General features: G+C 45.2%; 1 protein-coding gene across 3 annotated transcripts in view; it reads right to left on the bottom strand.

Annotated features, from left to right (window-relative positions):
• Positions 1 to 23,786, bottom strand: part of MOB3B (MOB kinase activator 3B) — a 107,880-nt gene that overhangs the window by 22,307 nt on the left and 61,787 nt on the right. For all 3 annotated transcript variants that reach the window (XM_040358594.1, XM_040358601.1, XM_040358607.1), the window contains exon 3: positions 7,043 to 7,245. In XM_040358594.1, coding sequence (XP_040214528.1) covers positions 7,043 to 7,245 — 203 coding nt within the window. The remainder of the gene's footprint in view (positions 1 to 7,042; positions 7,246 to 23,786) is intronic.

Raw genomic sequence — 23,786 nt, 5'->3', positions numbered from 1 at the left:
TGTATAAAAATAGTTAACCTCTTGTACATAGTGACAGCTGTCCGATAATGTCTCAAAGATTTTAGATATTACGATGCTCCAATCACTACTTACCAGAAGATACCAGCCTGTTCCCTGACAAATGACCTGCATACAGAGATCGGCACTGTATGTAAGACTATCCACAAACAGAAGTGAGGAAGAACACATGAAAGAACAGGAAGACAAGACATCACAGATGACTAGAGGCATTTCTCTATACCTGGGACTGAACTGTTCTCATTAATAATTAGGGAGCGTTCTGGTTTATGACTGATTAGGCTGTCACCTGTCACATACGCAGCCCAAGGAGAAATTTAATGATGATACAATACTTAATTCACACAAACAGCGTCGTCTTCTGTCTAAGACTTCAGACACTTTGATGTTGGTAAACACAATTCCAGAATTATACTGGTGCACTTCTCATTTTAGAGACTCAACAATTAAAATTAGTTAAATATATCTTGCAAGTTTACCAATACTAAAAAAAGGATAACCCTAGTATCGTCCTTCATTGTAGAAGAGTCAAATGCATTTGTTGTGCAGATATCACCAGTGTTGGCCCTGTCAATAAATGAGTTTCTAGGAGCCTACTTTCCCATTAAAGAATAACATACCATCATTTCAGTGACAGCACTATAATTATGTATATATTTCCATGTCTGTATTGAGGGATGGGGAAAATATACTCAATCTCACGCCTAACTTAGCTTGTTCAGAGCAACACTAAACTGGGTTTCCAGTCTGGTCCCCAAGGGTCACGTATTTATCGTTTGGGTGCCGACATCTTGCTTGGAGTATGGTGTGCACAAGGTGGTGCAGGGCTGTCCACCAAACAAAGAAGACCCTACCCCGAATATTTTTCGGATTTTGTAACATTTCACAGCAATCATGGCGGTAGATGCCATATATACAAGCCTTCTCATAGAAAATAAAGCACAGTCAGTGAAAGTGGCCAAAGCTCCAAAAAGGCAAGTGCGGATCCTTCCTTGTTCTCTACTAGGGATGAGCTTCAAGTTCGAGTCGAACTCATGTTCGACTCGAACATTGCCTGTTCGCCGGACAGCGAACAATTTGGGGTGTTTGCGGCAAGTTCGTGTGAACTTTAGAACCCTGTTAAAGTCTATGGGACTCGAACGTTTGAAATATAAAGTGCTAATTATAAAGGCTAATATGCAAGTTATTGTCCTAAAAAGTGTTTGGGGACCCGGGTCCTGCCCCAGGGGACATGTATCAATGCAAAAAATAGGATTTTATGCTCACCGTAAAATCTCTCTCCGAGGCTGAAGCGGCCCTCAGAAGCAGGTCGTCCAAGTAGCCCACGACAGCGATGCCACGTTGTCTTAGTAGGGCGAGAATTGGGGAAGGCACCTTGGTGCCGATGCCAGGCCAAATAGGAGAGCCACAAATTAATAGTGGTCTTCCCCGACCGCAAAGCACAGAAGTCTCTGATGCTTTGTGCATATGGGGACATGTAAATTGGCATCCCTGATGTCCAAGGATGCCAGAAAGCCCCCCGGCTGGAGGGTAGTGATGACAGAGCGAACCGATTCCATCCGGAATCTTGTACCTTCATGAAGCAATTGAAGGCCCTGAGGTCCAGAATTGGGCGAACACCCTCTTTCTTTGGCACTATGAACAGATTGGAGTAAAATCCCTGAAACCGATCCTGTACTGGGACAGGAATAACCACCCCGCGTTTCAGCAGGTCTTGAACTGCCCCAAATAGGGCTTCCTGACGAGTCGGTTGTAGCTGGCGGTTGGAGGGAAAAAAATCTGTTTGGTGGGCAAGATAGAAGTTCTATCTTGTACCCTGAAGACACTACTTTGCAAACCCGCCGGTCGGGGACCTGAGATGTCCACCGGGTCGTGAATTTGCGAAGATGTCCCCCCACCTGAGAGATGGGTGGGGGCAAACCTTCATGCGGACGTAGCTTTGTCTAAAGGTTTGTTGAGTTTACGAAACCAGGGACGTCTCAGTCCCTGAGCAGGCGCTTTATCGGCATGTGGTCTTTTAGCCGCCGTACTGGGCGGACAAAAAAAACGCTTGTGTGCGGTAAAGAAGGGCCCTTGCCTATGGCGTGGCTCCTTCCATCTTTTTGGACTGTGGGAGCAGTGTGCTCTACCTCCTGAAGCATCTTTAATTATGTCATCCAGGGGAGTTCCAAAAAGTCTGTTGCCCTTAAAGGGCAAGTCCATCAGGGCTTTCTTGGAAGATTGGTTGGCGGACCAAATCTTAACCAAAGTAGACGGCGTAACGCCACCGCCTGACCTGAAGCTCTGGCCAACAGAGGAATAGTAACCAAGGCTGATTCACAAATGAATTTTAGGCCTTGTACCAGTAGGTCAGCTAGGGCTACCTCGTTCGAGGAAGCCTGATGCTTGTAACCCATAGAGCAGCATATTTGCCCCTTCCGTGCGTGTCTGAGACACCAGGGCCCCAATTATGGTTGGGCATACCATCAACACACTACCGTGTACAGGTTGCGGGTGATCGCCTCAGCCTTCTCGTCCGCAGAGTCTTTGAAGGCGGGAGCCCCCTCCACTGGTATAGTGGAACTTGTTTAATCTGGATACAGGAGGGTCCACTATCGGGGGCGAGGTCCATCTTTTCAAGAAACTCTCTTAAAGATGGTTTCTGGTCCACATCTTCAGATATCTCAGGGCCAGGGTCATCTAGCTGGACCCGGCAACGCCTCGGAGTTGTCCCCAGCAAACGGCTGGGAGAGGGGGCCCTTTCTAGCCCCTATTCTCCCACGCGCTGCTTCCACCTTGGCTACGAAGGCATCTAGGATTGCCGCCTAGCGTCCACTGATAAATCGGATACAGGGGCATCAATTGCCAGCTCAGTTGTCTCAGGGGAAAAGCGTCTGCTTCTGACGCCATGCTCTCCACACACCTGACACAGGGACCCCCAAACAAGTAACCCACCACTCCTGGCTGCAGCAGAGACAAGGGGTTCCCCCCCCCCAGAGGACTCACCACCCAGGAACCGTAACAGATGGTTTAGCTAGCAGAGCTGCTGCCTGAAGAGTGTGTCTGTCAATCTGTGCTCTCCAAAGCTGGGATCGAAGGCTGTTTGTGGGGCTTCGACTTTTGTCAGTCTTTCAGACTGTTTAGTCGCAGCGTGTATCTATCTGTTTATCTGCAGATTTTAAAATAGTCTGATCCATGGTACAATGGCCGCTGATCTGATACTAGAGGCCAACAGATAGAAAAAGGTCCTGGACTGCCGCACTCCTTAAAACCATGTCTTTATTATACAAATAAAATCCAAAAAACAACCAAAGCGATGCAATCAAAATGAAGCGAACAAAAAGGAAAAAGGTGGCTGACATGTTTCACATCATGTGATGCTTACTCGTAGCTAGTGAACAATGACAAAAACAGTTTTTTTCATTCTTCACTAGCTACGAGTAAGCATCGTTTTGCGTGCGAAAGTCCAGGACCTTTTTTTATCCATTGCACCTGTGCATAGCCAGCACCCTTTTTGTTTAGTGGGACGGAAGCAAAGCCAAGGGATTAGCAGTTTTTAGAGCGGTATAACTTCTCACTAGAGGCCAACAGGGCAGAAAACCACGGTGCAGCAGAGTAATGCAGCAGTCAGTACACCTCAGCAGAAATGGCAAAAAACAGCGGCTTACAAGAAGATGGCTGCCGGTGAGAATACAGCATGGACACCAACCTGGGCATCGACAGCATGGAGCAAGGCACACAGGAAAGCAGAATCTCTTATGCGGCTTTATACATCGTGCAAGTAAAGAAATACAGCATGAATACACCAAACATGGCCGCCGACAGCATGGAGCAGGACATGCAGCTTATACACCGATTTAGTGACTTATGGTTCCCCAAGTGATGCTCCCCAGAGGAACCCCTGCCCAGCAGCAAGCTCAGAGAGCCTAGGAGGAGGTGGGGGGGAGGGGGATAAGGCCCAATTTACTCACCTCCCCAAGGATGTCCAGCTCTGTCTTCTTTCTAAAGCAAGGTAGTAGCTACTTACCCTTCCTGTGGGTTTATGCTGGAAGCATCCTGGACAGTGCATCTTCCGCATGGTAACGGAGATGACTGTCGGCCAGGCTACTGCGACTCGGCCCTGAAGATCGGTCTTTATGCAAGCCCTGGAGCGTATAGCTCACTGGCCACCCTTAGAGCGACGGGCATGTCGTGGATGACCCAGCGCGCAACTATGGTCGGCACACGATCGATGGCCGAAACTGTGAAGAATACAAGGATCTGGGATCCAGCCTGTCGCCAGTTAAACGAAGCACATCTACCGCATGGTAACGGAGGTGGCTGTCGGCCAGGCTACTGCGACTCGGCCCTGTAGACCGGTCCGATGCAAGCCCTGGAGCGTATAGCTCACCGGCCAACCGTAGAGCGACGAGCATGTCGTGGAAGACCCAGCGCGCCGCTATGGTCGGCACACGCTCGATGGCTGAAACTGGGAAGTATACAAGGATCTGGGATCCAGCCTGTCTCCCAGTCGGCAGTTGATTGAAGATCGCAGGAAAAACTTAAATAAATAAATAAAAAATCCAAAAAATGAATCCAAACTAAAAGCCTCCAAGCAATGGGCCTGAAGAAAGCCATGCCTTCTCCTTAGACTAGGCAGAAAAAACTGAATTGCTTAGTGCAGGCTGAGGGGATATAGTCAGTGGGACCGCACCCTGGGCGGGGCGGTTCTGCTTTGAAGTTAACACTTCTGCCTAGTCACTCCTAAAGATAGATAGGCTATTCCCACTATATCAAGATTAAGGCTGTGTCCATCCATGAACGAAAGAGAAAAAAGTTTTAAAAACTGCAGTTTTTTCAGGAGCAGTGATTTTAATATTGCTTAAAGTTGCATTAATACATGTCCCCTTGGGCAGGACCTGGGTCCCCAAACACTTTTTAGGACAATAACTTGCATATTAGCCTTTAAAAGTAGCACTTTAGATTGGGGGGGGGGGGGGGTTGTTCAAATAGTGTTGCGAGTTTGCTCTCAAATGTGACCGTTATCAAAAAACTTCCTGTTTTAATTACATGATGGCAATATTGTGATGATGTGGCAGACTGGCCAAAAATATCACATCAAAATGCTAATGGATGTTTAAAGAAGGTAGATGACAAAAGATGGCATTTACATGTAAATAGGAGCGGGGATATATTGTCACTAAACACTTGTTTTTAAATAACAAGGAATGCGAGACAGACTGATGAAGGAGGCAGGTCCAAGACCCCGAAAATTTCTCAACAGCTCTAGCGATTGACAGGTGTCTCAGGGGGTGTCTGCATGGTGCCTTGGCGGCAGTGTTGCCAACCTACCAGATTGAAATTTACTGGCACGACACCCGAAATTTACTGGCGCAGCCACGTTTTTACTGGCATTTTACAAAAGTTACCAAATTACATTTTTAGGTGCAAATTACAGTATTTAGTACGCTAGGCAAATAGCAATGTGATTTAGGTAGATATTAAGGTAAAAAAATATATATTTTTTTATTTTCGATAAACAATAAGGGAAAATTATTGAGTCACATGACCCCCTGCCTCCACCCCCCTCTGCCACCGACACCCCCTGCCTTCACCCCCCTCTGCGGTGCCATAATCTCCCCCTGCCTCCAATCTCCCCTAGGCCCCCTGCCTCCCCTCTGCGGTGCCACCAACAACCCCTGTCTCCGTCCCCACCCTCTGCGATGCCACCATCACTTCCTGCCTCCAATCACCACCTGCCTTCATCCCCCTCTGCGGTGCCACCAACAACCCCTGTCTCCATCTCCACCCTCTGCGATGCCACCATCACTTCCTGCCTCCAATCACCACCTGCCTTCATCCCCCTCTGCGGTGCCACAAACAACCCCTGTCTCCATCTCCACCCTCTGCGGTGCCACCATCACCCCCTGGCTCCAATCACCCCCTGCCACCAATCTCCCACCAATCTCCCCCAGCCACCAATCTCCCCCAGCCACCAATCTCCCCCAGCCACCAATCCCCCTTTGTGGTGCCAACAACCCCTGTCTCCATCCCCCACCCTCTGCAGTGCCACCATCTCCCCCTGCCTCCATTGCCCCCTGCCTCTATCCCCCTCTGTGGTGCCACTGCAGCCACCATTAACCCCTGCCTCCAATCTCCATGTGCAGTTCCAAGCCAAACCGATCTCGGCTATTTTTACTGGCCCATTCCCGTAACCACGGACATTTACGAACGGGGCAAAAAAGTGCCCATTTTTACGAACTGTCCGTAAAAATACGGACGGTTGGCAACACTGCTTGGCGGTGGCTCCACTGCTCTTCGCAGCTGCTTTTCAAGCTACTACTGTGATGCCCACGGTGCCTGCCCACAGCGGTTCCAGAAGGGGAGCATTTGAGGCTGTAATCCAGCCGTTTACCTTCACTGATCCTTGATCTGGACCCAGATTACAGAGGCACGCCGATACTCACTGATGGTTGCGAGTGCAACTTACACTTGTTTTTTATTTTTTCCTGATAAACTTGGTTACTGCACTGGTCTGCTTGGTGCCCCCTCTCTCTTCCTCCTTGTGAAAAGAACCCCAAAAAGTCCAGAGAACGTTACATAGTTTAGAAGGGTTCTCACAAAAGTTATCAGTATATTGCTTCTTAATGTACTATTTCCTTTTCCATCTAAACTCAGACCTATTGTAATCCAATAACATGACCAGCAGGCTAGTTGTTTGGCTGCAGTCCTAAAGTGAGATTGCATTCTAGAAGTGGAAAGCAGGGGGAACTTACACAAAAGTCTGATAGGAACTGTGCTATACTGTATCTATAAATAAGGATTCTGTGAGGTACAATTCCCATTAAAATGGCTTAACTTAGGCCAAGTATAAAAAAAAATGGTGGATACGACAGGTGAAGTTTTTTTCTATGGGGGGCAGGTGAAGAGCTGCATTAATAAAAGCAGTAAAATTGGGGTGGTGAAGTTTATGCTGCTGGGATTGGAGGGAAAGGAGGACCCACAAATAGTGATGCCAAATCAAAACAACTGATTTCACATTAGTTAGATCTTCTGATTTTCTTACCAATGGTTCTAGCTCCTTCCGGTCTATGAGGTTCAATTCTGTCACAAAGTAGTAAAAGTGTTTGTAGCAGGTATTGACGTGTGCTTCTGCTCCCATGATTATGATGCGGTCAAAGTGATGAATGTATACATGGACGAATACACGGAATAGTCTGCACAGTATCTTCTTGCAGATCTGCAGGAAATTCTTTGGAAAAGGAACTCCTATCAATACAAAACAGAAAAGGAAAAATAAAGTAATTACAGCAATAATCATGAAATGTATAGAAAACTGTTAATAAGGGATACGATACCAGTTTTTTAAGAACGAGTTATAGTACTGATACTTTATTATGTACTCGCCGATACTAAATTATGATACCCATTTTTAGTGTCAGATCCGGTTAACCTAATATGCGATTTGGATGCATTTTGAACTGTATCAGTTTCGCATTACATGTGAACCAAAATCCTTTTCTATGGAACCGGCTCACATTTGTGGGCCAGCCACAGTGCGATTTAGGAGAGTCCAGTACAATTCTCAGCTCCGTTCAGGCCAATTTCCAATGTCATACATTTGCACTGGAATCGTACCTGAACCGCTGCACGAAACCGCACCGGACTCTTACACAGATCGCACTGCAAACCGCCTCAGCAGAAGGCATCGGTTTTAGTATTGGAGTACTCGTGCAAATGCTTAATATCGGCACTGATACCGATATTGGTGCAACGCTAGTACTCATAGTATACATCGAAGAATTTGAATTGCTATTAAACCATAAATTAGTTAAGTCAATCATACATTGTGTAATTTCTGTATACCAAGTAGTTTGGAAAAAAAGTGATTCTAGTGCGATATTAAGGAGCAAGTCAGTCCGAGTTGATGCGTTTCAGCTGCGATTTCAATGCATTTTCATTCGATTTAGATTCTCTTTTTTTCTCTGCTCTAAAAACACATAGGACCTTTTTAAAATCGCATCGCGTTAGCACTGCATTTAAGTGGACAGTCACCATAGAAAAATATGTTATTTCACCTGTAATGTGATTCCATGCATTCTGGAATGAATCCACAATTGCATCAGTGCGAATTAGGAAACTAGGTCGCACCAGACCACTCCAAACCTGGAAACCATTCTCAGGCTAAAGGTGGCCATACAGAGTTAGAAATACAGCCCATTTCTGCTAGATTAACTGAAATCCGATTTGTGGTTGGCCATCTTGGCAGCTTGACAAAAGTCGATCTTTTGTTTAACATTTGTTGAAGGAACAAGGTTGAACAATTTTCAGTACAGATACAGACACAAACTATGAGAAGCAAGCTTTTTTTAGAATAGATGAACAGAAAAATCGAAGCACATCTAAAAGAATGATTTTATGACATATTAAAGCGGGGGTTCACCCTTAGAGGGCACTTTTCCCCCTTAGATTCCTGCTCGTTTTTACTAGGGGAATCGGCTATTTATTTTAAAATATGTGCAGTACTTACCCGTTTACGAGATGCATCCTCTCCGTCGCTTCCGGGTATGGGCTTCGGGAATGGGCGTTCCTTCTTGATTGACAGGCTTCCTTGAGGCTTCCGACGGTCGCATCCATCGCGTCACGATTTTCCGAAAGAAGCCGAACGTCGGTGCGCAGGCGCAGTATAGAGCCGCACCGACGTTCGGCTTCTTTCGGCTACGAGTGACGCGATGGATGCGACCGTCGGAAGCCTCTCGGAAGGCTGTCAATCAAGAAGGAACGCCCGCTCCCGAAGACCCATACCCGGAAGCGACGGAAGAAGATGCAGCTCGAAAACGGGTAAGTACGGATCATATTTTAATACAAATAGCCGATTCCCCTAGACCGAACGAGCAGGAAGCTAAGGGGAGAAGAAATTTTTTTTTACAAATGGGTGAACTCCCGCTTTAAGTAATGAGCCAACAGTTGAATACTCCAATGTTGAAGAAAATACGATGAGGTCAGCAGAATAAAATAAAAAACAAAGAAAAATAACAGGAAATCATGTTTCAACTGCTCTATAATTTATCATTCACCATGAAACAATTCAATTCAAACTTGGAGTTGAAAAGGGGTGAATACAGAAACATATACAGAAGTGAGATACACCCCCTCTACACATACATGCACACATTATTATGACCACCCACCATAATCAGTCTTACCCTCTGATGGTATGTTGTGGTATCTGGCACCAACCAGTAGCAGATCCTTCAAGTCCCTTAAAGTGATGGTAAAGGCCATTTTTTTTTGGAAATAGCGAACATTATTGTTATAATATACTTACCTCCTCTGTGCAGTTGGTTTTGCACAGAGCAGCCTGGATCCTCCTCTTCTCGGGTCCCTCTTTGCTGCTCCTAGCCCCACCCTTTCTTTAAATGCCCCTCAGCCAGCAGTTTGCTACAGGGGGGCACCCAAGCCGAGTCAGAGCTCCGTGTATCCATTCGGACACAGACCCGACACCCTCTCTCATCTAATTGGCTGAGTTTGATGGACAGCTGTGGGGGCCAATGGCACAGCTGTTCTGTCTCAGCCAATCAGGAGGAGTGTACTGGATGGTTTAGGGGATTGTGGACATCGCTGGGGAGAGAAGGAGCTCAGATAGGCAATTAAAGGGGGCTCCCAGATTCCGATAAGCTCCCCGCCCGCAGACCCTGACAACCAACGGCCAGGGTTGTCGGGAAGAGGCCCTGTTCTCATCAACATGGGGACAGGGTGCTTTGGGGGGGGGGGGGGGCAAAGCACCTACCCCCCCATGTTGAGGGCATGCAGCCTGGTACGGTTAAGGAAGGGTGGGGGGGGGGCTGGCTCGTCCCCACCCCCTTTTCTGACGACCGGGCTGCATGCTCGGATAAGGGTCTGGTATGGATTTTGGGGGGGACCCCACGCCGGGTTTTTTTTTCGCCGTCCGGGGTTCCCCTTAAAATCCATAGCAGACCCAAGGGCCTGGTATGCTCTTGGAGGGGGAACCCATGCCGTTTTTTTAGTTGAAATTTGGCAAGGAGTTCCCCCTCAAGATTTATATCAAACGCAGCTGACACAGTGCACTGTGGTTATGTGCGGATAGCTGCGTCAGATCGCACCTGGAAGCATTCAATTCTATTCGCCCAAAACCGCAGCTAAATGCAGTGTGTGAAGGGTGTCATAGGAAAGCATTGTGTGCTTCTAGCTGTGGTAAAATCTGCAGCTGAAAGCACCATTCTATCCGTCCGTGTGAAAGGGGCCTCACAACTCCTTTAAGCTGCGTGGCATTGGCACCCTGACCGGTCAGCAGCTATGCAGCCCCTACTGCAATAAACTGCGATGTTCGGATACCTTTCTATTGGAACCAGAATGAACCATTTCAGCAATTTGAGCTACAGCCTTCACTTCCCATGTGCATCAGTGAACCTTGGCTGCCCATGGTTTTCCATCCTTGGACCACTTTTGGTTGGTCCTGACCACTGTAGACTGGGAACATCCCACAACAGCTGCAGTTTTGGAGATGCTCAGACCCTGTTGTCTAGTCATTACAATTTAGCCCTTGTCAAAGCCCCCTTAAATCCTTACGCTTGGCTATTCTTTCTGCTTTAAACACATTAACTTCAGGGACAACATGCTCTCTCATGGCTTAGTAACATAATGCATCCTGGGATAGTTGTGAAGTAGCTATCCCTAAAAGCAGCGGGGCCCAACATAAGCCGGAAACCTGAAAGTGCTACTTTACAGAAAGAAAATAAATAAAATCCCATAAAAGTAAAACTATAAATTAAAAATATAAAAGATATACAATATAAAATAATATTTGCTTTTCTGTACGAGGGATAGAAAAAAAATAAATAAAAAAAGTTGTTAAGGTGAGTTTAGTTCCACTTTAACCTGCAAGTTAAAAAATGTGCACTTGCAAAACGGTGTTGCATTTTGCGTTATCCATATGTCATCTTGTAGACCACATTCATTAGCACTAGTGTGAGGTGATAAATGGGGTGCTCTATTACAGCAAATGTTATTTATTAAAAAAAAAAAACAGGGAAGGGCTGAGAGCAGAAATGGGAATATAATGACATAGTAGGGATGTGTGGAAAGCCCATAGCCTCTGGGCGGTGACGTTTGTAGAGCTGAGATCATAGAGGATCCCAGGTCCTGCACCGTGCCTGCCCAGCAGCTTGTAGACCTTCTGGAAAAGCCACAGAATATTGAATGCATACAATATTCATAACATACAGTTTAAGAGTGTTTGCATTAGAAAAAACAAAAGGCTTTAGTTTTCCTTTAAGTAGGACTTTGACCTCTTATCCTAATGCAGTATGTACTCACAAGAACAAATGACAGCAGAAAACATAAGATGTAAGACAAACAAGACCATTAAAAAATGTCTGTAAAAAATTTTTAGTCTTAAAAAAATAAATAAACATGTTATACTTACCTGCTCTGTGCAATGGTTTTGCACAGAGCAGCCCAGATCCCCCTCCTGCACCCCTGGTTGCCTCCCCACGGCAAGTGCTTAGAAAACAATCCGCTTGCTATGGGGGCATAGGTCCCAAACTGCGCTCTGTGTGTCCATAAGACACACAGAGCATAGCCCGGCCCCCTCATCACTTGGTCTGAGCCAATAAGGAGCGAGATAGCTTCTGCTCTCATGCACATCACTGAGCCTAGGTTCACACCGTTAACCACAAGTGTATCGCACCCCATTCCTGTACAAATCTCACGCCATTTTGTGCAATTTGAGGTCATTCAATTTGGATGGCTCAAATTGCACAACATCCGCATCAAAAAGGTGCATTCAGCTGTTTTGTTTTTTTTCGCAACACCCATTGCGATCCGGTTCTGGCAAACGCACTGCATTTGCGACCTGCTTTTAGTGTTTCGTTTCTTACAACGGTCACCTGCAGCAAATCGCAGAACACATTGGGATTGCTATGCTGTATGGGAAACGCACAGGAATCTCCGTTTCCCGCAACACATCAGTGTGAACTGGCGCCAAGTCGAGATCGGGCTCAGGTAAGTATAAGCGGGAGGGCTGCTTGCAGAATGTTTTTTTACCAGAATGCCTTCAGGTAAAATACTGTACAATCTGCCTTTACAACCCCTTTAAAGTCGACCACTATAGACGCTGGTTATTGATAATTTTGTGTGCCCTATTTACCTGCAGTTGGCTGTTCTGCTAAATTATCTTCCCTGCAGAGTCTCCTTCAGAGCCACTGCATACCACCCAGAGCAGCAGGGTCAGGGAGGGGCAGAGGGAGAGGCTGCCCTGGGGGCAGCGATCTCATATGGAAGACTCCCCTGCACACTGTATGTTGGTAAAATAATTGGGCACACAAATTATAAAGGAGAGAGGTACAATTTGGCATGTACCCACTGGACACTGGATGACACTCTAGCAGCACTGCAGAGCAGCCATCTTCTGGTGCTGCGAGAGTCAACAGCAGCAGCTGAGACTGAAAAGTTGTGCCATTTGTCTACCCCATTCTGCCCTCTCCACTATTCACATTGTTTGTATTGCTACACTCCCACAATGCATTGCATTCTGTGAATGGAGGAGAAGTTGAATAACAGGATCTCCACCACCCATTCACAGAACGCGATGCATTTTAGGAGAATAGTGATATATATGAAGGACATCTGAATATAAACCAGAGGGCAGAAATGTATGGTTCAGGGTTGTCTCTCTCATAAAGACAACATTGGTGCTAAAAAAAAAAAAAAAAAAAAAAACCCCACCACATTGTACCGAGCCACAGGCCAAATGGGACTATAAAGTCAACACTTGCGATTTGTACAGCAATGACAAACTTACTCAGATTTCTGCAAGTACAATCTCAGAGTCAGCAGGCCTGTTAAAAAGAAAAAAAAGCCACGGCATCAATTAAAATGCCCTGAAAATAAGATTCACTACATGGCTTTGCCTTACAGTAGGGGTGTAATGTCACCCACTCACAAAGACAGACAAATACCAGCTCCAGTGACACAGTAAAACGACTTGTATGCTTGGAAAAATAAAGAAGCAGGTTAATCCATGATTATACCTTGTGTGCAGGATCTTAATGTTCCAAGTCCTTTAAAGCAAGAACAAAAGTAATCTGAGGATTTGCAAGTGTTGTACATCAACCTGAAGCTTACTATTGGAAATATTTCATTTTTTAACCCATAGCTGCAAAAACACAATCGTACATACAAACACAACAGAATGTGGCTTTTGGTATCACCCACAGCCACATGCGCTGAGACGAGGACTGGGATTGAGGGCATATGACCACTGCAAAAAAAGGCATAAGGCCTCCTTCACACAGATGACCTGGGGGGGGGTGGTAAAAACTGTGGCAGTCAGGCCATGGTTGTACTGCTCCATAGGGGCCCATTCACACTAGGTACAGTTGCCTGCATTTTTCTGCATGAAAAAAAAAATTATATATATATATATTTATATTTATTTTTTCATGCAGAAAAACTGCAATGACATACAGAAAACAATCGTTTTTGGTGTATCATGCTCAGACAGTGTTCCAGCAAATTCCAGAGCTGTGCAAGATTATGTAACATGTTTGCATAGTCTCACACTGCTCCGCGTGGGTCTGTTTCACTGCACAGAAGCACTCCGCACCCACACTTTTGTACAGTTACAGTTGTGCTCATAAGTTTACATACCCTGGCAGAATGTATGATTTCGTGGCCATTTTTCAGAGAATATGAATGATAACACAAAAACTTTTCTTTCACTCATGATTAGCGTTTGGCTGAAGCCATTTATTATAAATCAAAATGTGTTTACTCTTTTTAAATCATAATCACAACAGAAACTACCCAAATGACCCGGATCAAAAGTTTACATACCCTGGTGATTTTGGCCTAATAACACGGACACAAGTTGACACAAAGGGGTTTGAATGGCTATTAAATGTTACCATCCTCACCTGTGATTGGTTTGCTTGTAATTAGTGTGTGTGTATAAAAGTTTCAGACTCCTGACAGACCCTTGCATCTTTCATCCAGTGCTGCACTGACATTTCTGGATTCTGAGTCATGGGGAAAGAAAAATTATTGTCAAAGGATCTGCGGGAAATGGTAGTTGAACTGTATAAAACAGAAACGGGATAGAAAAAGATATCCAAGGAATTGAGAACGTCAACCAGCAGTGTTCAAACTGGAAAATGAGGAGTTCTGTTGGAACCAAACCACGGTCAGGTAGACCAACTGAAATTTCAGCCACAACTGCCAGGAAAATTGTTTGGTATGCAAAGAAAAACTCACAAATAACTTAATGTGAAATACAGAACTCTGAAAAACATGTGGTGTGGCTGTTATAAGATGCATAATAAGCAGGTACTTGAAGAAAGATGGGCTGCATGGTCGGTTCACCAGAAGAAAGCCATTACTACGCAAATGCCACAAAGTATCCCGCTTTAAGGTTTGTTTTTTTATTTTCTAAATAGGTTCCTTTAAGCTAGTGCATTGTTGGTTCACTTACCTTTTCCTTCAATTTCCCTTTTAAATGTTTTTTTCTTTGTCTTAATTCCTCACTTCCTGTTCCTTCTCAGTAAGCTGTTCTGACTGACTTTCCACCGCTCGGATGATGGGGGCAAGCTTACTGAGGAGAAACAGGAAGTGAGAAATTCAGACAAAGAAAAAAACATTTAGAAGGGAAAACAAAGGAAAAGGTAAGTGAACCAACAATGCACTAGCTTAAAGGAACCCCTTTAAAGATGACCATACACTATATACAATCTGATTGTAGTGCAAGGGTCTGCAGAATTGGATAATAACTGAGTAGTTTAGGCGTGTCCTCCTACAACAGAGTTTTGGTCAATTTAATAGTCCAAGGAAGGAAAACTGCCAAACCTACAACAGGGCCATGGGCAGCCAAGACTCATTGATGCACGCGGGGAGGGAAAGCTGGCCCATGTAGTCTGATCGAATAGAAGATCTACTGTAGCTCAACTTGCATAGAAATATGCTGGTTCCGTTAGAAAGGCATCAGAACACACAGTGCTTTACAATTTGTAGTGTATGCAGTTGCGTAGCAGCAGACCAGTCCTGATGCCCGCGCTGACCCGTGTCCACAGCCAAAAGTGCCTACAATGGGCACGTGAGCATCAGAACTGAACAACGAAGCAACAGAAGGTGGCCTGGCTTGATGACTTCAAGAATGGTGTGACAAAAACACCACCAAGAGTTTGAGATGTTGACTTGGCCCCCAAATTGTCCAGATCTCAGTGCAATTGAATATCTGTGGGATGTGCTGGAAAAAGAAGGCATCCATGGAGGCACCCCCTAGCAATTTACAGGACTTAAGGAATCTGGTACTGACAGCTTGGCGCCAGATATAACAGCATACACAAATACAGTTTGTATGCATGTATCATAATATATACTGGCAGTTATTATGGCACAATTGCCAAATTTATTTCACAATGCACTTAGGCCCCTTTCACACTGGGGCGTTTTTCGAGCGTTATTCAAGCGTTGCCTCAGCTAAGACCCGAACGTTTTAGGGCGTTTTTGCAGTGCCTCAGTGTGAAAGTGTAAGACATTTTTACAGCGCTTTCAATTCATTTCAATGGAGAGGGGCGTTTTTGGAGCGTTTTTTCAGTGCCCAAAAGCTGCTCCAAAGATGCTGCTTGCAGGACTCTGTGTGAAAAGGTCCATTGAGATGCATCAAGAGCGTTTTAATAGGGCTATTTTTAACGCTAAAACGCTGTAAAAACGCTTCAGTGTGAAAGGGGTCTTAGGGAACCTATGAATATAATCTCTTTGCTTAACCCTTAAATTATGCTTTACATTATATTTTATGTGACTTTCACAAATGTTTATGTTCCATAACATTCTATTGTATAAAATAGAGAGACAATGTAAGAAACGGCTGAAAAGTTTGTTTTTATGTACCTATATTTGTAGGTTTTGATTTGATCATTGTTTGAGGTTGCCATCTGCCTCTGATCAGTGTCTCTCTATCACTTGTGCAGAGGATGGATCTATATAGTACTCGTATCAGTAGTTACTGCCCTACTTTTTGTAAGTTCAGGTGCGATTTGCAAAGACATCTGTGCATGTAGTTGCACAGATGTCTTCCAAATGGCATCTGAGGTAGTACTGAAATGGTGCTATAAAATAGTGTGATTTGGAAATTGTGCTTGGGTTGGGGGCATTGATAGATAGAGATATGTACAACCAGGGTGCCCTATGCATGGATCGAAATTCGGACGATTCCTGTATGGACAGCTTTAGAACACTGGCGTTGATTTATTAAAACTAGAGTGCAAAATCTGGTGCAGATGTGCATGGTAGCCAATCACCTTCTTATTTCAGTTGTTCAATAAAGGTTTGACAAAAAAAAAAAACATAGAAGTTGATTGTCTATCATGCACAACTGCACCAGATTTTGCACTTTCCAGTTTTAGTAAATCAACCCCCTTGTTTTCTAAGAACAGGACAATGTGATTCTGACACTGTATTTTTCCTTCTAACTACAAGAACAAACACAGTAGGAAGCCGAGCGCAGCACCGCCAAATGAACTGTTTATATTCATGTCTGTAGCAGCCCTGGAAACTTACTGCCGAGGTACAAAGGAAAGTGTTGGAAATTGGTTTAAAATCTTATATCCGCCTCTATTCACTTCAAAGCCTAATATGTTGAACAGCTCCAGCCTGGAACAAGAGAGTCTTATAGGTCTGTTTCACATCTGACATAGAACATCTTAGCCAGGGTTCACATTGGTGCGATTTCACCTGTCAAACGGCGGCAATGGCACCGTCCTAATCGGTGTGACGCTGCATTTGTGGCGTTGCGCCAATTTCAAAAAGTAGTTTCTGTACTATTTGGGATTTTGGGGTGCGATTTCCATTGACCTCCGTGCAGAAACCCACTCAGATGTCTGTGAAATCGCAGCCAAAATCGTGAATGACATGTGGGAGTGAAATCGGCTTCAGTGGTTGTAAAGCCTCAAGGTTTTCACCCTAAGGCTACTTTCACACGGAGGCACTTTACAGGCGTTTTAGCGCTATAAAAGCGCCTGTAAAGTGCCACTCCAGTGTGAAAGCCTGAGTGCTTTCACACTGGAGTGGTGCGCTTGTCGGACATTAAAATAAGTCCTACAAGCAGCATCTTTGGGGTGCTTTAGGGGCGGTGTAAGCATGACCGTTCCAACAACGAGAATGAGCCCAGCAGCTCTCGGATCCTCATTGGATAGATTGATAGCAGCACTGAGGTCAATCAAATCCAGTGACACGGGAGGTGGGGGCGGGCTGAGTCCTGCCGTCTGTGTCAATGGATGCAGAAGCGTGCCTGGATGCCCCCATGCAGTGCTGCTCTCCGTAGAGGCACTCAAAAAGGAGGAGGCAGGAACCCCAGAAAAGAAGAAGGATCAGACTGCTCTGTGCAAAAACCTTTGCACAGAGCCGGTGGGTGTGACCAGTTTCTTAAAAAAAAAAAAAAAAAAAAAAAACACACAAACCTTTACAATCACTTTAATGTTTTTCACCAAAATGCATTAAGGTGAAAAACCTTCTGTGCTCCAGCGCCTGCCCCCCAGAGCCCCCCTTACCTGAGCCCTATTCGATTCAGCAATGTGCACAATTGGACAGATTAATAGCAGCAGGGGCCATTGGCACATGTGCGCCAGTTACATTATCAGTACCTGCCCCCAATGGGTGAAGCAAGCATAAAGCTGACCAAGTACCTTGCCTTCCTTTGTTAATTAGGTGCAGGATAATCTCTACTCTCTCAGTAGTTTTAATTTTCCCCTAAATCACCACACAAGAAAGAGCTCTGAGTTCAGACTAGTTAATCTAACCCTCCTCAGATGAGATCACATGAAGTACGATGGATAGGGTAGTGGCTCCTATACCAACTACAGGAAAGCTCAAAAGTAGGGAAACAAGCGTGTAATATAAAGGTTGGCCTACAGGCTGGGTGCTCACTGGAACACCACGACTGTTCTATGACTGTCATCCTACTTTGCCCTGCAACATGGGTCCTACATTAGTCCTACTTCCTTCTGACTTGAATGAACAATGTAAGATTTTGCTCCGACTTTGTGATAGTCTGACTTGTCCTTTGACCAATCAAAACAATCCCAGTGTGAGATAATCTCCTTTTACTGCTGCTGTAATCACCATGTCGGATATCACAAGTCGGATGGTTAGGACAAGGATCCAACTTCAATGATATTCAATGGGCTGAAGTAGGATCAAAGTAGTGCAAGGAGCATTTCCAAAGTCGGACCGACGTGTGTCGGACCAGTTAAGACGGCTCTCATAGGGAAACATTGATTTGCACACCTCATGCGATATGAGCTCCCAATGTCGGAGCGTTTGTGGTACAAGTGTGAATCTGGCCAAATCCTCCAAACTAAAGTCTGATTTACAGAGAACACAAGAGCTGAAGTGTTAGGGTTGTCAAAACACATTTCACGTTAGGACTGTTGGACAAGCTTCCTTAGGAGTGAAGATAATCATGTAATACACCACCACGTAACCACAGGTCTGGGAAGAATACACTGAATGGACCTCATATGGAATCCTGTGGATGGAGAGCTAGTGGCAAGAACAAAGAACGTGAAATATTCATGCTGGGTGCAGACCAAACCCTGTGCATATGTTTGGCAGTCTTTACTTCATTTAAAAATAGAAAGGCTTTTCAGTAGAACTGAGGCCTGTTCAAAGTAACTCTGCCTCAGGCCAAATAACATACTTAGAACCACAACTGACATAGAAGTCAATCACAGAGTAAACATATTCACCTTTTATGGAGTGTTTTATGAACTTTACTGCCAGCTGCTTTAATAAAAGTGTTCCTTAAAGAGGTTGTAAACCTCCATGGGGAAGCTGCACCTATAGCTCGGCCTTATTCAAGGCTTACCTATAGGTACAGTAAATATCTCAAAAACGTGCGCCATCCAGGAGATATTTACAGTTTACTGCGCTCTAAAGAAATGCCTGCCCGTGCCGTTTCTTCAGGTGAGTGTGCCGTGACCGATGGCTCCCACGCAAAAGTGACGTCATGCGGCTCTGGCCAGTCACAGAGCCTGAGTCCGTGGCCCCGGAAGGAAGACCATCGAAGATGGATGTGGCCTGCAGTGGGGACGACGCAGGCTTCGTTTTCAGGCAATGCATACTAGCACATTATGCCTTTACTTTGCAGAGAAGAAGAAAAGAAGAAAACCCCACCAGTGTTTACTTCATCTTTAAGCCTGGTACACAAACAGTTTTTGGGTTGAACAGAAAAAAAACTGACATCAATCCGATGTCAGTACAGTAATCTCCCCCCCTGAACTGTTGTTTTTCCGATAGGGGACGGCCCCCTCGCCAGAACACTTTGGTCAGACAAGTGGTTGTTTTGCCATGCTGAAAAGATAAGGCCTGCACTAACCTCATTCTTTCTGCAGAACCTCAAATAAAAAATACAATAGCAAAGTTGTTTTGCTTTGTTTTTTCCCCCAAATATTTTTTAAAGCTAATCAGTGCTTTGCTCATTCACCCTTCCTAACCTTAAATATGTTAGTACCCCCTTTTCAGAAAAATGTCCTAGGTGGACAAAAGAATAAACCAAAAATGTGCTTATTGCCTAAAAACTTACTTAGGGCTCTTTCACACGGAGCGGACCGTTTCCGGGTCCGCTCCGTGTGTCTCCGTCGGCTCAGCGGGGATCCCCGCTCAGCTGTCGGCGGATAGGGCGGTCCCCGCACACAGTGCAGGGACCGCCCTGTCTCTGCTCCGCTGTCCCCTATGGGGAACCTGATGCAGACGGACCGTCTGTCCGTCTGCATCAGTTCCGCTCCGCCGAACGGAAGAAAAACAGGGTTTCTTCCGTTCGGAAAAGCGGATCCCGACTGACGCGGACGCTAGCGGATGCTCCATCCGCTAACGGACGCGTTCCCATAGGGATGTATTACAAGTCCGTTAACGGACTTGTAATAACGGATGAGCGGAACGGACATGTGAAAGGGGCCTTAAATGGAATGGATGTAAACGGACAACATCTGTGCAAAAACAGAAAAGGATGCAAAGTTTTTTGTTTTTTTGTGCGGACATAAAGAGACTTGGATGTAAGTAGATGTAAAAGGATGTCCTGGGCTTGAAATGACCTTCTAGCAGTAGCAGGTTCAGGCAGTGTCAGTCCAGTGTCTCAGGTCGTGTCGTGTCATACATCTAATCACAATTCAGATTCAGCACTTGTGAATGCCGACCTAAAACTAGAATGTCTTTTCTCTGCCATATTCTTTCTAAAGTATTTGTCTTCATATTTTTCTGATACTTCTATATTGCCCTAGTGGGAATGGCCCTTTAATAATACAGAGCAAAGTCGTGTCTGTGAAATCTCTACTTTAGACGGTAGTTTTTCTGAATACAGTGAGGAAAATAAGTATTTGAACACCCTGCTATTTTGCAAGTTCTCCCACTTGGAAATCATGGAGGGGTCTGAAATTGTTATCGTAGGTGCATGTCCACTGTGAGAGACATAATCAAAAAAAAAAAAAATCCAGAAATCACAATGTATGATTTTTTTAACTATTTATTTGTATGATACAGCTGCAAATAAGTATTTGAACACATGAGAAAATCAATGTTAATATTTGGTACAGTAGCCTTTGTTTGCAATTACAGAGGTTTGCACACACTGGAGGAGGGATTTTGGCCCACTCCTCCACACAGATCTTCTCTAGATCAGTCAGGTTTCTGGGCTGTCACTGAGAAACACGGAGTTTGAGCTCCCTCCAAAGATTCTCTATTGGGTTTAGGTCTGGAGACTGGCTAGGCCACGCCAGAACCTTGATATGCTTCTTACAGAGCCACTCCTTGGTTATCCTCTTTTCAGGTCATTGACCAGCTCCTCCCGTGTAGTCCTGGGCTGATTTCTCACCTTTCTTAGGATCATTGAGACCCCACGAGGTGAAATTTTGCATGGAGCCCCAGTCCAAGGGAGATTGACAGTCATGTTTAGCTTCTTCCATTTTCTAATGATTGCTCCAACAGTGGACCTTTTTTCACCAAGCTGCTTGGCAATTTCCCCGTAGCCCTTTCCAGCCTTGTGGAGGTGTACAATTTTGTCTCTAGTGTCTTTGGACAGCTCTTTGGTCTTGGCCATGTTAGTAGTTGGATTCTTACTGATTGTATGGGGTGGACAGGTGTCTTTATGCAGCTAATGACCTCAAACAGGTGCATCTAATTTAGGATAATAAATGGAGTGGAGGTGGACATTTTAAAGGCAGACTAACAGGTCTTTGAGGGTCAGAATTCTAGCTGATAGACAGGTGTTCAAATACTTATTTGCAGCTGTATCATACAAATAAATAGTTAAAAAATCATAAATTGTGATTTCTGGAATTTTTTTTTTTGATTACCGTATTTATCGGCGTATACCGCGCACTATTTTGCCCTGAAAATCAGGGCAAAATCGTGGGTGCGCAGTATACGCCGATACCCACTTTCCCGCCATGAGTTTGAATACTGCGCCCGCATATAGCGAGCGCAGTACACTCGTGAATCTTCGGCCAGTCTCGGCGCCTCTCGTCCTGACGTCCTGAGCGTACAGGACGTCAGTGAGAGAGGCGCCCGAGCCTGCCCGAAGATTCACGAGTGTACTGCGCTCGCTATATGCGGGCGCAGTATTCAAAGTCGTGGCGGGAAACGAGCGGGAGGACGCCGCCGAAGATGGACACCGGACCCGCCGAAGATGGACACCGGACCCGCCGAAGATGGACGCCCGACCCGCCGAAGATGGACGCCCGACCCGCCGAAGATGGACGCCCGACCCCCCGAAGACGGACGCCGGACCCGCCGAAGAGGACACCCGACGAGGCCGCAGAAGGACGCCGGACCCGACGAGGCCGCAGATGGACGCCGCGCAAGACATCAAAACTAAGTACAAAACAACAAAAAATCTTTTTTTCCCACAGGATTGGGGGCTATATGTAATGTGCTGGGATGTGATCTAAGTGCTGGGATGTGATCTATATGTAATGTGCTGGGATGTGATCTATATGTAATGTGCTGGGATGTGATCTATATGTAATGTGCTGGGATGTGATCTATATGTAATGTGCTGGGATGTGATCTATATGTAATGTGCTGGGATGTGATCTATATGTAATGTGCTGGGATGTGATCTATGTGTAATGTGCTGGGATCTGTATGTAATGTGCAGGGGGCTTTGGAATATAAAAGGGGCTGTTGAAAGTTTTTTTCCTAAAACTTCCCTCCTAAAATTAGGGTGCGCGTTATACGCCGATGCGCGTTATACGCCGATAAATACGGTATGTCTCTCATAGTGGACATGCGCCTACGATGACAATTTCAGACCCCTCCATGATTTCCAAGTGGGAGAACTTGCAAAATAGCAGGGTGTTCAAATACTTATTTTCCTCACTGTAGCTGGACTGAGTAAGTGAATGCCATGCGTTCGCTTCTTAGCGCTAGCTACTAAGGACAGAGGCGTTTTACATTTTTATATTTATATATATATATATATATATATATATATATATATATATATATATATATATATATATATATATATATATATATATATTTTTTTTTTTTTTTTTTCACACCTTTTTTTATCACTTTTCTTCCTATTACAAGGAATGTAAACATCCCTTGTAATAGGAATAGTGTGCGACAGGTCCTCTTTATGGAGAGAGGCAATAAAACCCCCACATCTCTCTTCCAGGCTGGAAAGCATGAGATCGTGAAAAAAATTAAAAAATTCACAGATCTCATGCTTTCAGTCGCGATTGTGGCTTTGTTCACTTCCGGGTACCCGGGCGTGATGTCCTAACATCGCACCCGGGCTTCAGACGGTCATAGAGATAACTGGTGACCATCTGGTCACCGGAAATCTCTATGCTCTTCGTTCAGCGGTGGCCGATTCGTTCTCTGGGCCTCCAATGGCACAGGAGAGCCCAGAGAAGCACCGGGTGGCGGCGGGAGGGGAACCGCCGCTATGATCGTTCTTATGGTGCGCACAATTGCCACCTGAAAAAAAGGATATCTGAATGATGCATGTAGCTGCACCCATCATTCAGATATCCCCCACTGAATACGACGTCCTATGGTACGGAAGTGGTTAAATAGTTTTCTGCCCATGTTTGCATATGTTCCATTATTTATAAAACCAGAGGTACACTGAGTTTTTATTTTTTTTATCAAACAATACAAAGTCAATATTTGAGTCCTTTGTTCTCCGTCTGCCTGGTCAAATCCTATTTATAGTGGAACTTCGGGAAAAGCAAATATTGTCTAAATACATTCATAATGTATAAATCTTGGTGTGTTTTGTGCATTTCTTACAGATTTGTGCAGGAACCCAATGTGAAAATTACCTTGGTTCAGGAGCTTCCTGGAATACAGACCGGTCACTACTGCCCTCTCTACTTGTGCAGGGTGACCGGTCTGGTCGCCGCCTTCTCCTGTACTTTTCTGTAGTAGGTGGAGCTTGCTGCACAGTCTATGTACAGCACAGTGACAATGTCACTGCTACTTTTACAAGGTATGTACTTTTCTGTAGTAGGTGGAGCTTGCTGTGCCACTCCCACAGCTCTGCTCGCTGCACAGTCTATGTACAGCACAGTGACAATGTCACTGCTACTTTTACAAGGTATGTACTTTTCTGTAGTAGGTGGAGCTTGCTGTGCCACTCCCACAGCTCTGCTCGCTGCACAGTCTATGTACAGCACAGTGACAATGTCACTGCTACTTTTACAAGGTATGTACTTTTCTGTAGTAGGTGGAGCTTGCTGTGCCACTCCCACAGCTCTGCTCGCTGCACAGTCTATGTACAGCACAGTGAC

This window comes from Rana temporaria, chromosome 1, assembly GCF_905171775.1.
Source record: "Rana temporaria chromosome 1, aRanTem1.1, whole genome shotgun sequence".
Classification (NCBI taxonomy): Eukaryota; Metazoa; Chordata; class Amphibia; order Anura; family Ranidae; genus Rana; species Rana temporaria.
This window is presented reverse-complemented; position numbering and strand designations above follow the sequence as displayed.